Genomic DNA, 14,240 nt, shown 5'->3' on the forward strand with positions numbered 1-14,240 from the left:
GTTTATTATGACGTTGGCCCACCCTTTGTATTCGTCATTCCAGAGAACACGTCTCTGCTCTAAAGTCCAGTGGCGGCATACTTTATACCACTGCATCCAAAGCTTTGCATTGCACTTGGTGATGTAAGGCTTGGATGAAGCTGCTCGGCCATGGAAACCCATTCCATGAAGCTCTCTACGCACTGTTCTTGAGCCAATCTGCAGGCTACATGAAGTTTGGAGGTCTGTAGCGATTGACTATGCAGAAAGTTGGACAACCTCTGCTCACTATGCTCCTCAGCATCCACTGACCCTGCTCTCCCATTTTACATGGCCTACCACTTCGTGGCTGGGTTGCTGTCACTCCTAATCGCTTCCACTTTGTTCTAATACAGGAGGAAATTTCATGACTGCACTTGTTGCACAGGTGGCATCCTATGACGGTACCACGCTGGAATTCACTGATCTCCTGAGAATGACCCATTCTTTCACAAATGTTTGTAGAAGCAGTGTCCATGCCTAAGTGCTTGGTTTTATACACCTGTGACCATGGAAGTGATTGGAAGACCTGAATTAAATGATTTGGATGCATGGCAATATAGTGTATATCCAATGCAAAAAGGTGTATAAAATCAAGCACACAGCTATTCAATCATAAACAAACAGCTCCAGGAGATTGGGTCATCCTGAAGATCTCTGTCTTTAAAGGTTGAACTGTCATAGGATGCTACATTGGCCATAAGTCAGTTTGTGATATGTGCTTGGTAGACCACAAAAACCCAGTGAGGCCACCATGTGTTTGAAACACATAGCATGTAAAATTGCATATCCTTACTTGCATCACTCAACAGAGTTCTAAACTGCATTTGGAAGCAACAGCAGCACCATGACTGTAGTGGGAGATTCATGAAATGAGTTTCCACGATTGAGCAGCCTGAAATCACTGCATAATTACAAGCGTCAACTGGAGTGGTATAAAGCACTCCCCCACTGGACTATGAACCAGTGTAAATGTGTCATCTGGAGTGATGTCATGTTTTACTATCTAGCAATATGGTGGACTAATCTGGGTTTGGCTGACAGTAGAACTCTACCCATCAGAACATGGAGCCAACAGTAAAGTTTTATGGAGGTCTGGGGCTGTTTTTCAGGGTTTGGGCTTAGTTCCAGTAAATGGCAAAGTTAATGCTACATCACACAAAGACATTTTAGACAAATACATGCTTCCAACAGTAAAGCACTGTCTTGTCCAGCATGGCTGTGCCCCTGGGCACAAAGCAAGGTCCATAAATACATGATTTGACAAGTCTCCAGTGGAAGAATTCTATTGGCCAGCAGAGCCCTGAACCTAGTCCCACTTAACACCCTTTAGGAAGAACTAGAAAGTCGATAAAGAGTCAGAGCTTGTTACCCAATGTTGGCACCTGATCTCACAAATGCTCTGACTGAAGGGGCACAAATGACCAGACACTCCATGAGTGGAAATGCCTTCCCAGAAGAGTGGAGGCTATTAACAGCCACAAAGGAGGGAGGGCTCTTTAATAATATCCTTGGTTTTGGAATGGGATGTCTAACAAGCTCCTAGGTATGACATTCATGTGTCCATATACTTTTGACCTTTAGTGTATGCAAGTCACTGAATATGAGCATGTCAAAAACTGTAAATGTAAACAATGGCTTGACAATGTTGGAAGGCAAGGCAGGTGTTCTTTCAAGTGTAAGAATAAAATCTATTTTTTAAAGTAGGGTCTAATTTGGGTTTACACAACCAATATAATGAAGACATGGGAGCCTGGCTGAAGTTTCATCAATAATCTCTAACTCTTCACCTGAAACTGAATGAACACATTATACTTTATCTTAGTAAATATTGTGTGCAACAAAAACGTAAGCAAAGGCACTAAAATGATGTGAAATACTGATGTTTATTTGTTGGCACATTTATATTACATTCTCATACTGGTAATATTCCACAATCCCCAAATCACAAAGTAAAGGTTCCAGTGAAGGGTATGAGAGTTCAACTGAAAATGGTCACAGCTTAGGGGCTGGATGTGTTGCATCTTTTTCATTTTTCATTCTTGAAGGTTGATTTCTATAGGCCACATTCCAAAATCAGCAAATTGATTAAATGATCAACTCAGGACATGTGGAAAGATAGGCTATTGTTTTCCCAGGGTCTAATGCGTTATGCTGAGCTAATCTTAAGGTGCAATAGAGGTGAATCAGCATCGTGAAATCTATAGGTGTAATGCAGGCAAAATACAATTCAGAATCAATATTCCATTTAGCATTTTGGAAAAACAAATCTTGCAAACAGCACTCCTCAGTGAAATCTGGATTATCTGACAGGACTACAGTGTTGTGTGTGATATCCACAAGCAGGCCCAGCTAATCCATGCACAGAATATTTTGATTAGTCTAAATTCTTGATCATACAAAGTTTTACACATATGTATTGTGCTACAGGCAGTTCACAAGACAGCCCATCAAAACTGCTGCAATAAAGACAAAAAATGTTAAAAAGGTTTGTTATGGACAAATTTTCTATTTACTTTTATAAGCAGTGAAATAATGGCACCAATTTTTATTTAATTTAATTTTTATTAAACTGCACTGAAGCTAAAAAGCAATTGCTAACACATAATGGAGGCTTATGACTGAATATTAGCCATTACTTCTTGCTACATTAGCATTGTAGCTACAGTGCAACTATTGAGCAAAATTTGCACTTAAATATATATCTTGGCTAATTAACTATATTTGAACTGGGTGAAAAATGTGTGAAAATGTGACTTTTCCCCAAAAAACATTTCTGTATGTCCCATCAGGTAATATGGGAACAATTACATTTGTGGCAAGAAAGGAAATGTTCATCAACCCAGCAACATGACTAAAGTTGTGACTTTAGTGTTTGATCGATAGACAGAATAGGCTAGCCATGTAAACAAAAACTGTAATTACAATCTATTATTAACATTTGTGTAATTAAAAATATTGAACTGAAATTGTGGCCTACACTACACTCGGCATAAACAGATTATGCCTGAATATCCAAATGATGTCTTTGCTTCCTCAAGAATAACAACCAAACCCTTAAAAGTCCTAATCGGGATCTTTTGCATTGGCAAACTTAATAACAACTATATAAGTTGTTTACATAAAACAGATCTCATGTGAGGTGGAAAAACAAATCAAAAACAATTTTCACTTTGAAGAAATTAACATGCAGAAACCATTTAAAATAAACAAATGAACTGTGGCATCACTTCAGCTGCCAAATCAAAACCCAATAAATACCCAATAAGGACAGGTTCCAAACATCCTTGGGGCCTTAACAGTTTCATTGCCAATAAACTCATAATGGAGTATCATACCCAAGCCACATGAACTGTACTTTGTATGTTTGTGTTTGATCTATTCAGAAACGGAAGAAAGGCTGGCTAACTACAGTGGCTCCAGATTCACAGTACTGTGCCAGCTGCTGCTTGCCCTCAGAAGGACAGGTCAGCCTGGCTGAGACAAGTTACTAGGCAATTAAAGAGGAAAAGAGGGGGAAGAATTTACAGGTCAAACATTTTTTTTTTTCACACATTCCAACAAGGTCTCATCCATGCAGGCCTTGATTAGCTCTGCATCTGGTTCTTGATCGCAGGCATGGAGTACTTGAATCAAGATGTACATACAACACTTTAAGAGATGAAGAAAAGGGACTACAGCAAAGATAATAAACAGGCAGAATCAGGGCTATGTAGCACCTTTCTTTCCCATATTGGAAGTGTAATAACTTCCAGTGAAAACCACAATGGACAAGAGGCAGCATTAACTACTTGTGCCTTCATGCAGCTGACATGAGCCTTTTTACAAGCTTAAAAGAGTTGGTGGGAGGACTAAGGCGTGTGGGTTTTCTGTTGGAACATTCAAAGGAACTGTTGCATTTGAGCACACTACTCAGTGTGCTTTAATGTACAACATCTTGGGCTATTGTCTTGGATATGCAGAAAATGTTATATGAATTATATATCACTGCCCTACCAAGTTATGATGGGCCCATATTCAGTGTCCACTTTACCTTTGCCCTGGACTGAAAAGACACGACAAAAGGGATCAATTTTGCCCATGAGACAAGAAGGAAGGTCTATTAGCCTATCAAACTATCTAGTTAGCGCCACCTCTGTCAAAGCTGAACATAATTCCAATGATGCTGGTTTTAGTGGTCGTCACTGAAAATGTTGGGGATTGTAATTAATAACTGTTGACCATTGTAAATGTCTTACTATTAAACTTTACACAACCATTTCTCTCTAACACTTTCAACATCGGAATATTGAAATTAATGGACCTGTTCATATTTAATGAACCCTATAGGACTCACTGCTGGTTACACAAAGCACATTCCTTCAGCCTTTGGACTAAGACTTGGGTAGAGTTCCAATGTTAAACTGACATAAAGGGGTACTCCAGCCAAAAAACAAGCTCAGCTAATGAATGTACATGAGTTGGGGCATGAAATCCATCTACAATGCTTATAGCAACTGCAGACTGTCCCTGCTTACTGAGCCTCATTAGCATTTTTGGGTGAAATCATATTTTTAAAGTCAGCCCATTCCCAGATCTGGGCTCCACACTGTAGTCAGGGAGCAAGCATAATTAAGCCCTCTGCATTTCTTCAGAGCATAAGATATTTACAGAATGGCAAGAGGGGGTAAAAGAGGAGAAAGAAGATTACTCAGAAGACCTACTGACACCAAATACAGTTTGAACATTCATCAGATCACCCAAACTCGTAAGACAAATAAATATCAGTGCTCATGCAAAACAACTGACTTCTCACGGTTCCCTCCGTTCAGGCAGCTAAACATTTTCTCACACTGGGGGCAGTTCCAATAACAAAATACATACATATGTTCTATCTCTCTCCCTTTCTCTCCCTTTCACTCACAGTAAAACATGCTCACTCATACAGGAAAATGAATGCATAAAAATATTGAAAGCCTCAAGCTTAAGCACTAGGCTATGTGTATTTACATCACAACAATAAAAAGTAGTTCTTGCATTCATTTAAACTCACACTTGGGCCACATACAGGGCACTAAAGAGAAAATGACAAAGTAGAGGGAGGGGCTATTTCATGCAACTGTCCATTCGTAATGGTAAGGGCCGGGGGGGGGGGGGGGTGGATCAGAGTAGAGAGACAAACATTACATTTACAAAACATGAATATTTACCCAACACTTTTTCCAAGTTTGTGCCACTTCTCTGGCACTCAAAAAGGGTTGGCAAGGCAAACCATTTTTTTTCGAGAGAAAAGGAGAAGGAGAGAAAAAGAGAGAGGAAAAAGAATACTGAAAGAATAAGAGCGAGAGTGGTGGCGGAAGCATCCGGAGTGTCAGTGTTGTGTATTAGTTATCTGATATCAGAGACAGAGCTCTGATTAATGTTGTAGGTGGGTGAAAGGTCTTCGCCTATCGTGGCCACAAGGGGCGTCCCATTACTTGTCAAGCAGCCCTCCTGTAGGGCCTCGAAGTAGGTGGCCTGAACTGGCTTGTGACACTGCAGCACTTGTATGGCATCGTCTATTTTAAACCATTCCCTTTTTCTCCCTGTCAACAGATGAAGACGCACAGTGCTCTCTGTGAGGCTATTTAGCGCTACATATTAATATACCACGAAAGGTACTGTATACATAAGCAGAATGGAAACTTACCTAAAACGGTCACATGTGAATATCAAACGGTTCATTACTTGAGACTACAAATCAAAAACACAGGCATGCTCCATAAACTACACTCAAATACTTACCAATGTTTACAGAGTCCTCCCAGTCTTCCAGTACTTCTTTTACAATGAGAACATACACGTATGTCCTGTGTTTCCTATCTCTGTTCTGAGTAAGAAAAAAAGTAATTAAAAATCTATCAATGTTCAGAAAAAAGGGAACTGTTTATAACACACATATATAATACTATGTAGTAACAACTTTGGGGGGAAACTAGGGAAAGAACAACAAAGCAAAGATTATTGTTGCTACTCCCACTTATCTACATAATAGCTGGATCAAAATGCTTCCCTCAGGTACTTAAGATTCCACTGTCCAATATGAACTTCCATAAAATATCTTTCATCCTTTGTGCAATACAACTTCTAAATGAAAATTTGTATAAAACAGCCAAGCTTTTATGCTTTTTATGCAATTACATATTATTATATTCTATGAAATATTCTGTGAAACCATATTTAGAACAAAATTCAGTGATAATTTTAGGCAGGATCCCTGGCAGTTCCTGGACTCCAACTTTGTGTCTGATGCTGAACCAGGTATCAGGTATTTTTGAAAAGAGCAAACACTAAATTGTGCTGTGCAGGGGTGCACCAATACTGGTACCAGAAGCAGTGGAACAGGCAGCAAAAATCATCTGTGTGGTTTGTGTCACAATAAATAAATAAAAATCTGCCATTGGTGCACCTTACCTCAAATATTCCTACTAGTCTTCCTAAAGTGCCCTTGACACCAGCCTATCAGAACAGAACAAAATATGTCGTTTTCAATACACAAAGTATCAGAAACAATGTCTGCAAACATAAGTACACCCAAGTGGTGCACTGGGTCAAAAAACAATGTCAAAATGTCTTGTACATCAATGGAGTGACATTTTCTGTAGACACCCTGATGAGAGTCCATTTAAACACAGAATGCTAGGACAAAATAATGAAAAGCTGATTTTTAGTTTTAGATCAGAGAATTACTATGTAAACTTGCTGTAAAACTGCTCAATTTGAAGTTACAGAGTCCAGTCAAATACACTTCACTTTTCTTGACTGAGATTAATTCAGTGTCTTTCTATGTTTTATAAGATGCGACATGCAAGTAACCATTTTGCACTGTTAGATGACAGTTTTTAAAAGTGCAGCCCAACTCTGGGTGTCTCCTCCCCACTGATGTCCCTATTTAATTATACAAATTTTAGAGAAAGCACCTTCATCAGTATCTCATAAATGTAATAATTTCTACCACAATATAATTAGGACAACCTTTTGAAAGACCTCCTGACCTATCAAAACAAAATCATAGGGACCTTAGGAGGGGACTAACTACATTGAACAAATGATATAAACTGTTGTTCCAGCACAATATGGCAAGATATCTGTAAAGCATAGTGGTCTGCGTTCTGTGGGGCCCAAGTAGATTTATCCTGGGATTACTGCTGGAATCCTGCCTAATTGGCACAATGCCAGGCTGTAGAATAAAGAGCAGTGGTTAATCTGAGTTTAACGCCCTTTAACACTACGCTGTAATGTAATATTCCTTTCCACTTGACTGATCCATATCACTGTATATAATAAGAATATATGATAAGACTATTGGGGTTAGCCTAGAGTGGTCATATGGACCATGGTAATAGTTCCATCATATCATAGTATACAGAGCAAATGTTTACCAACAGTACCACTTTCAGTACACATGGCTAAATTAATTCTAACCTAATAATTTAAAAACTTGAATGTGCTATAAAATGCATTTGTAGATTTTAATGCTATATTGTGTGTTTTAGGTCCACTAATTAGTGCTTCTCTACTATAGACAATATTATAAAAACTGTACAATAAAATGGTAACAAAGCCAAAAACAATAATAACTATACATTACTGATATTTAACAACAGCAATAATAAATTCTACATCCTCATTTTAGTCCAATAATAACAACAACAACAACAACAACAACAACAGAGATATTACATTTAACAACAGTAAATAAAAGGTCCGACCTCTTCACAAACTTCTCGGACAGCAGCAACATTAGGCTCTTCCTCAGGCTCCATTCCACCTCCTGGAACGATCCACTTGTCTGGATATCGACTGCTGCTCACCAACAACACCTGAATAAACAAACAGTAGCTAACCGACAATACAGACCCGGTAGAATTGATTTCACACAAAACGTCTCATATCCGAGAAGACTGACAAATCCCTTTACATATGCAAGAAAGGTAGATAGCTAGTTACCGTTACTGGTCAACAGTGCTGCGACAAATCGAAGTAGCCATATCCATGAAATTATGACTATAGCTGGACAGGTTAACCGTGCAACTATCAAGTAGTTAACCTTGTCACAGTGCAGTGGAATAGGTTACATGAATAGGTAGCTAGACTGCTTGCTAAGGCTCATGAGTTTATTTAGTTAACGCTAGCTAGTTTAACCATATAATTCTCAAAATATCAAGAACACAATTCCAAATCACTGAAACTAGAACAAGATTAATTCTATACCCCTGTTTAAAATAAACTTTAAAATAACTACTGGTTAAAGAGACAAATATATAGGTTAGCGTTAGCCTATACGGCTGTAGCTATAGCTAGCTAGCACACACAGCGCTTAACAAAATGAATGTTAAGTCAGTTAGCTAGCTAGCTAGGCTAGTTAGTTAACTACCAATATTTTGTTTTGGTTTTTGCGTAGCCACCTCTCTGAAACCTCAACAATTACAGAGGGCCATTTTCATATTGCAGTGATCCTGGTAGATAAAATCCATATGGTACCAACCAGCAATTGTTAACTAGCTAATAATAGCAAGGTAGCTAAAAAAATAAGATAGCTAGCTAAGATAGAATACTGCTATCGAGCATTTTGAACTAGGTCTCCAGTTGACAGACTTGCAGGATAGCTCCGTTGACTAACAAAAGTTGTCAGCTAGCGTTTTCATTGACAAATAACTTCGCTAGCAGCTAACCAAGCTAGCTAGCTGGCTAATGTTCGCTAGCTGTCGTAGCTATCTAGCTAGCGAGCTAGCTATAATATAGATTATCGCATGCGAGTTGTTGAGTCACATCACAATCGATTTCTCGTTCCACTAAAAAACGGGTATTTACAACCTAGTAACACTTCACAGCGTTTAACAATTTATTCAATAGAGCACTATTATAATGGCCCATTCAATCCCTACAATTCACATCCCCGGCCTCACCTCTTCCTCAGTCTCGCTCTTGAAGCACAGGCAAGCGGCCCTTTTCTTGTAACCATCTCCATCATATGTACGAGTTTGGTTAGACTTCATCTTCATCATCTCGATACGTTAGGAAGTAGTATCAGAGCTCGAACCTCCAAATGACACAGCTTTAAACGCAAAGTTTACAAATGGAAACCCCGCGTTTTCAATAACAGAAATAAGTTCTTCTACGCTTCATTTTTCCAAAGCCAAGCGCACCTCAACCATAGACGCCATTACCGAAATTGCTACGCTGCACACGCAAACCCTTTTGCTGTGAATGGGTCTGCACTAGTAAAGTTACGTAACGAGTTTTGCATATATGACGAGAATCTCTACTCTACTCTACTTATGACAAACTGCAATGTTATTTGAATTCAACCCTATAGACATCGATAAGATCATCGCCACCAGGAACACGCAAAATGAGAAAATGTATTTTTATTAACAACACAACATGCTACACAGGTACAATTTAATTCTCAATTTACCGTGAAATAAATAGCCTGTATATCCTGCCGCTGCATAAACAAAATGTGGTATAAGCCTAAAAAAAGGTTTGTAGACAATTTCTCAGCTGCTTCAAAAATAGGTGCACGGCAAAGGCTATTTTCGAGTGAAAGGTTAAACATATTCTATAAAGACGTTATCAGTGCTATCTGAACCCTACCTCGGTCCTTTGCTGCCCATCTGTACACTGTAATTCCTGAGGTGGCTAATGCATATTGTTGCAATGGTTCAGAGAATAGGATGGATGAAATGTGTAATGTAAGCCCAGAGTAAAAACAGTCATTACTACAACAAAACGTGAGCTTGCCCCAAACACAAGCCATGGTACTGAGGTATTGTTGCTCAAGTGAGCATTATTTCACAAGTGTTCATCGTAACTCCCAGTAGTATTTGGAGGGACCCATAAATTGGCAGTTGTAAAGAACTATCTTTTAAAGAACTGTTTTGAACAAATACATGATACTAAAGACTCTAAGTTTCTAAAGATTCTAAGTTTTCCTAATGTGTCCTTTTGCCTTGTGCTAGAAAAGTCACCTGCTGGAAACAAATATAAATGTGGTGAATTTGTCAATGAAAAAAAAAAAGGATACAAGAATAATCCATTGAATTTGGTCGCAAAAAATAAGTGCTACTGGAATGTACTAGAAGTGAGAATTATTCTTGAGCTATCTGCCCCCTACTGCACTATTACAGCTGACAAACGCTGAAAATGGTTCATCATAATCTAAACTCTTTTATGCATGGTCAGTTTATCTCTCAAAATACATTCCAAACCTTCAACAACTGTCCAATATTTAATCATCAAGATATATATAAAAAAGAAAATCTAATCAAATAAAATCTAGTTAGTCTATGCTGCAGGAGTATTAAAATCTTTAAAATCAGCTGCATTTATGCAGAAAGCCCTCCACTAAAACTATAGACCACTACACACCACAGTCAGAACATAGAGCTTGCTTTTTCTAATTCTACAGTCCCCACCTTAGAAGCCACATCAAATACATAAAAGCCAACCCAAACAAAAAAGTAGGAAAGCACTCATTAAGCACCATTAATGTACTAAACACTTATGCATTCTAATTCACAGATTTCTAAAATTATTCTGCTTTTTACTGATTGCATTATAGAGAGACAGAATATTTGATATACATCAGTCCTGTAAAGAAGTGGAAGGGAAGTGAGCAAATGACATTCCCTCATTACAGACATGGGTAATATAATAGTTAATGGTGCCAGGTTGAGTGTCTCATTAAGAGGTAGTGCTGAGAATGAGGTAGTTACTGCTCCTCATCTTCATCCTCCTCTTCTTCTTCAGAGGACTCTTGAGATGCCTGATCCTCCTTTTCCTGTTCACAGAGCACACAACACAACACAAAGGCAATCATCTTACATCAGACCATCTCATTTAGCGAACTTTATTTCACATGGTAAACAACAAGTCCAAGCAAAGAATTGCCAAGATGTTTTGATTGGATCGTGTACTTTATCTCACCTCCTTCTTGGGCTTCCCCTTCAGCTTCATTTGTGATGATGATACTGCTTTCTGTGGAAAGATATTGCATTAGTCCCAAACTCAGGCTTTGTATTGAACTGGAATAGAATACGTCTTTTTTATAAAACCTTCAAGGAGGTCATGAGATTTTTAGGACGGTCCAAACACGGAATATAACAAATAGTTACATTCAAAGAAGAATAACAAACCCGCCTGTCGTTACATAACTAAAAATGTACCACAAGTGAACAGTAGAGGGTGCCATTACTGAGCTGGAAAACAGGTGGAGGGGGCAATGAGTTCATTGAAAGCTGTGACGTGGTGGGCGATAGACTGACATCGCTTTCAGCTAGTAGGCCATATACTAAAATCCTCAGTAGTTTAGCAAGAAACAAGTTATTTTCATTTCACTTATTACACTGAAATGTAAATGCAGGCACGTGTGTGTTTATATATGAGAAATTAAGGCTTTAAATAATCTCACTTTCTTGGAGGGTCCTTTGTTTTTGCTTCCTTTTGGCCTCCCTCGTGGTCTTTTTGGAACTGGGGATCCACCGGATTCCTGGGATTGCAAAATATATAACCATATAAAGAACAGAATTTTACATTAATGTTTTGCAAATTTTGCTCGTTGCTTGCACAGCTGATGAAGGACCTCTGTCCGAAATGTATTCTATTCATATTTCTCTGGAAACTCTGTGTACTTTACAACCATTTCGAGGGGGAGATATATATATATATATATATATATATATATATATATATATATATATATAGAGAGAGAGAGAGAGAGAGAGAGAGAGAGAGAGAGAGAGAGAGAGAGAGATAGAGAGAGAGATAGATAGATACACACACATACACACACACACACACACACACACACACACATCTTTAGTAGCGTACGTATCGGCAGTCTGTACACATAGGCCTGGCTTCATAACAAAGTTCTAGAGACCTGTTTGCCTGTTAGATACATTTTGGGGGACTGGGTGGCAACTGGATTTAGAGGACGAGGACCACGTAGTATCTATGCGTGGGTAGCGTTGCCTACTTCTCAACGAGTAATATTAGCTAGTGTTGTTTGTTACCTTTGGATGTTTTCTCGGTCTTCCTCGTCCTCTCTTCTCCACTCCATCTTTTTCTTTCAGGGAAATGCTCTGTTTTTCGGAATCACTCATTTTCTACGTCACCTATTCGAAACATTTGTAACTGTAGAGCTTTTTTAACTTCTAACATGTATGGACAATTGTGGGTTAACGCGCTGTCACCATATATGCGATAATCTGTCAACGTCTACAGTAAGGTTTATGATAGTAGGTTAGCTACGAATAGACTATTAATGTATTGTGCCACATGATACGTAATCGTTTCCACCCAGTTTGGAAGTAGGATATAAACATACTAACATACCATAAACTGGAACCGAAACATGGCTATACATTTGTCACAGCCTTGGTAAAGACGAGGAACGTTACGAACGTCTAAACTAAACGTATACACTGAGCGCTATAGTTCAAAACAACGGCAAGAAAAGTATAAAACATTAACTTACATGTAGTGCTGGACACTTCTGGTTTTACGGACAAACGAAATGAATTTATGCGTGTATTGTATCTCCAGTAGCCCCACCTCCCGTGCACAATGTCTTCTGATTGAATTAAAGGACAATAGACTACCCATTCGTCGGTTTAGCTAGCGATGAACCCTGTCTAAGTCCATGCAGTAATATGTCCAAACGAATTCTCCTCTGAATGAAGCAAATTTACTCTATATTTGACGAATAAACAGAATTCAGAATACCGTGTTCAAGAATAACTGTGCCGCTATAATAATAAGCCAATAGCAAGCCAGTAGGAGTCTCAGGTTGATAGGAAGACAAAGGGGCGTGGTTTTCGCGGGCCATCTGTGTTTTGCCAAGGCAGCTCCTATTAGCTTACATGAATCTTTATTAAACTGCTACGTTAATGACTCTATTTGCAGCAACATTAGTAAGATGCTATGAGTGTGGAGGTCCATTTGTTTAATTCAGTAATAAAGTGACTAATTGGTAAATCAAATGACAATTAATGTATGATGTGAGAAGTCAATGGATAATAAATAAATAGATGAATTAATCAATAATTTAACAATAAAAACAATTTAAACGAAAATGAACATAGAAGTCTTAATTTAATGGATCAATTAATCAGCAATTAAAAATTACTAAATTACAAAAGATAAATAAAAGTAAATAAGCAATTGACTAATTATCTGTTTATCATATGAAGAAATTATTTATTTTAGATGTTTTATATATTTGAAATTAATATTTTAATCTTTTTTTATCAATTAACCTATATGTTGATTAATATGTGATAATGTTAGCCTGGTCTAACACATCACCAGAACAGGTAAACAAGGGAGGAGAGGAAGCACCTAGATAGTTGAGGACAAGCCTATGACCCTGTATGTTTCTGTCAATGCTGTCTTATCCTCTCTACTAGAGCAGTATGGCAATGCTGTGGTTATGTGATTTTGGAATGACTGTCTGATAGTATTAATTAAAAGGTCTCTTTGACTGAAGGAACTCTTATGTGTCCAGTCTCTACCATTGGTACACCTCAAATTGAAGTCACTCTGGTCCTCACACCACTACAATACAATTTTATTGAATTATTTGTTTCGTTTTTGATTATCTTTGTAGACCCATTTGCCATTGCTTTATCTATTTATCCTTCTTAAAGTATTCATTAATTAAATATTAATGTAAATTGATTTATCAATTCAATCAAGTATGGGTTGTGAATGAAATAATAAGACTGGGAATACAAGCAACAGAGTTCTGCACAGGGTTTTCACTCCACAATAGAGGGTAGAGCCCTGCAATTTAGGAAGACCTTGGAACATTAGGATGTACCAGGGACTCTGTCACAGGAAACAGAGAAGGCTGATCTTCTCAGCCTGCTACCACCATGACCCTCACTAGAAAAAACGGAAAAAGGAAAACAATGTTGACGATGATTCAACATAGTATACTTGTAAGATGTACAGCATTTGATATGTAAACACTGATTCATTGATGATAAAGATGTAAATGAATTCAGATGTTTCCTTTTGCACAGTGTTTTGTTGTTCCTCATTTGATGTTTCTCTCTTTCTCTCTCTGTCTGAGACAGACTGCTCCTTTGGGTGACCTCTTCAGTGGAGATGTACATGTGTTTATGGAGCCTGGAACCTTGGCCTTGCTGCAGAGCTCTGCCTGGAGCACCACAACCAGATGCTGCTAAAGAGAC

The 14,240-nt window shown here is 38.2% G+C and overlaps 2 protein-coding genes across 2 annotated transcripts; both read right to left on the reverse strand.

The window, feature by feature from the left end:
* Nucleotides 1-1,885: 1,885 nt before the first annotated feature.
* On the reverse strand, nucleotides 1,886-9,233 carry nudt3b (nudix (nucleoside diphosphate linked moiety X)-type motif 3b). Its single transcript, XM_027000676.3, has 5 exons — nucleotides 8,946-9,233; nucleotides 7,749-7,859; nucleotides 6,451-6,495; nucleotides 5,782-5,866; nucleotides 1,886-5,582 (listed from the first exon to the last, which is right to left on the reverse strand). The coding sequence occupies exons 1-5, from the start codon at nucleotides 9,042-9,044 to the stop codon at nucleotides 5,386-5,388; spliced, it is 537 nt and encodes a 178-aa protein (XP_026856477.1). The 5' UTR covers nucleotides 9,045-9,233; the 3' UTR covers nucleotides 1,886-5,385.
* Nucleotides 9,234-9,391: 158 nt separating this feature from the next.
* Nucleotides 9,392-12,810, reverse strand: hmga1b (high mobility group AT-hook 1b). Its single transcript, XM_027000704.3, has 5 exons — nucleotides 12,521-12,810; nucleotides 12,057-12,158; nucleotides 11,453-11,530; nucleotides 10,969-11,019; nucleotides 9,392-10,822 (listed from the first exon to the last, which is right to left on the reverse strand). The coding sequence occupies exons 2-5, from the start codon at nucleotides 12,144-12,146 to the stop codon at nucleotides 10,754-10,756; spliced, it is 288 nt and encodes a 95-aa protein (XP_026856505.1). The 5' UTR covers nucleotides 12,147-12,158; nucleotides 12,521-12,810; the 3' UTR covers nucleotides 9,392-10,753.
* Nucleotides 12,811-14,240: the final 1,430 nt, after the last annotated feature.

The sequence above is a fragment of the Electrophorus electricus genome, chromosome 7, assembly GCF_041902795.1.
Source record: "Electrophorus electricus isolate QZ-2024a chromosome 7, ASM4190279v1, whole genome shotgun sequence".
Lineage (NCBI taxonomy): Eukaryota > Metazoa > Chordata > Actinopteri > Gymnotiformes > Gymnotidae > Electrophorus > Electrophorus electricus.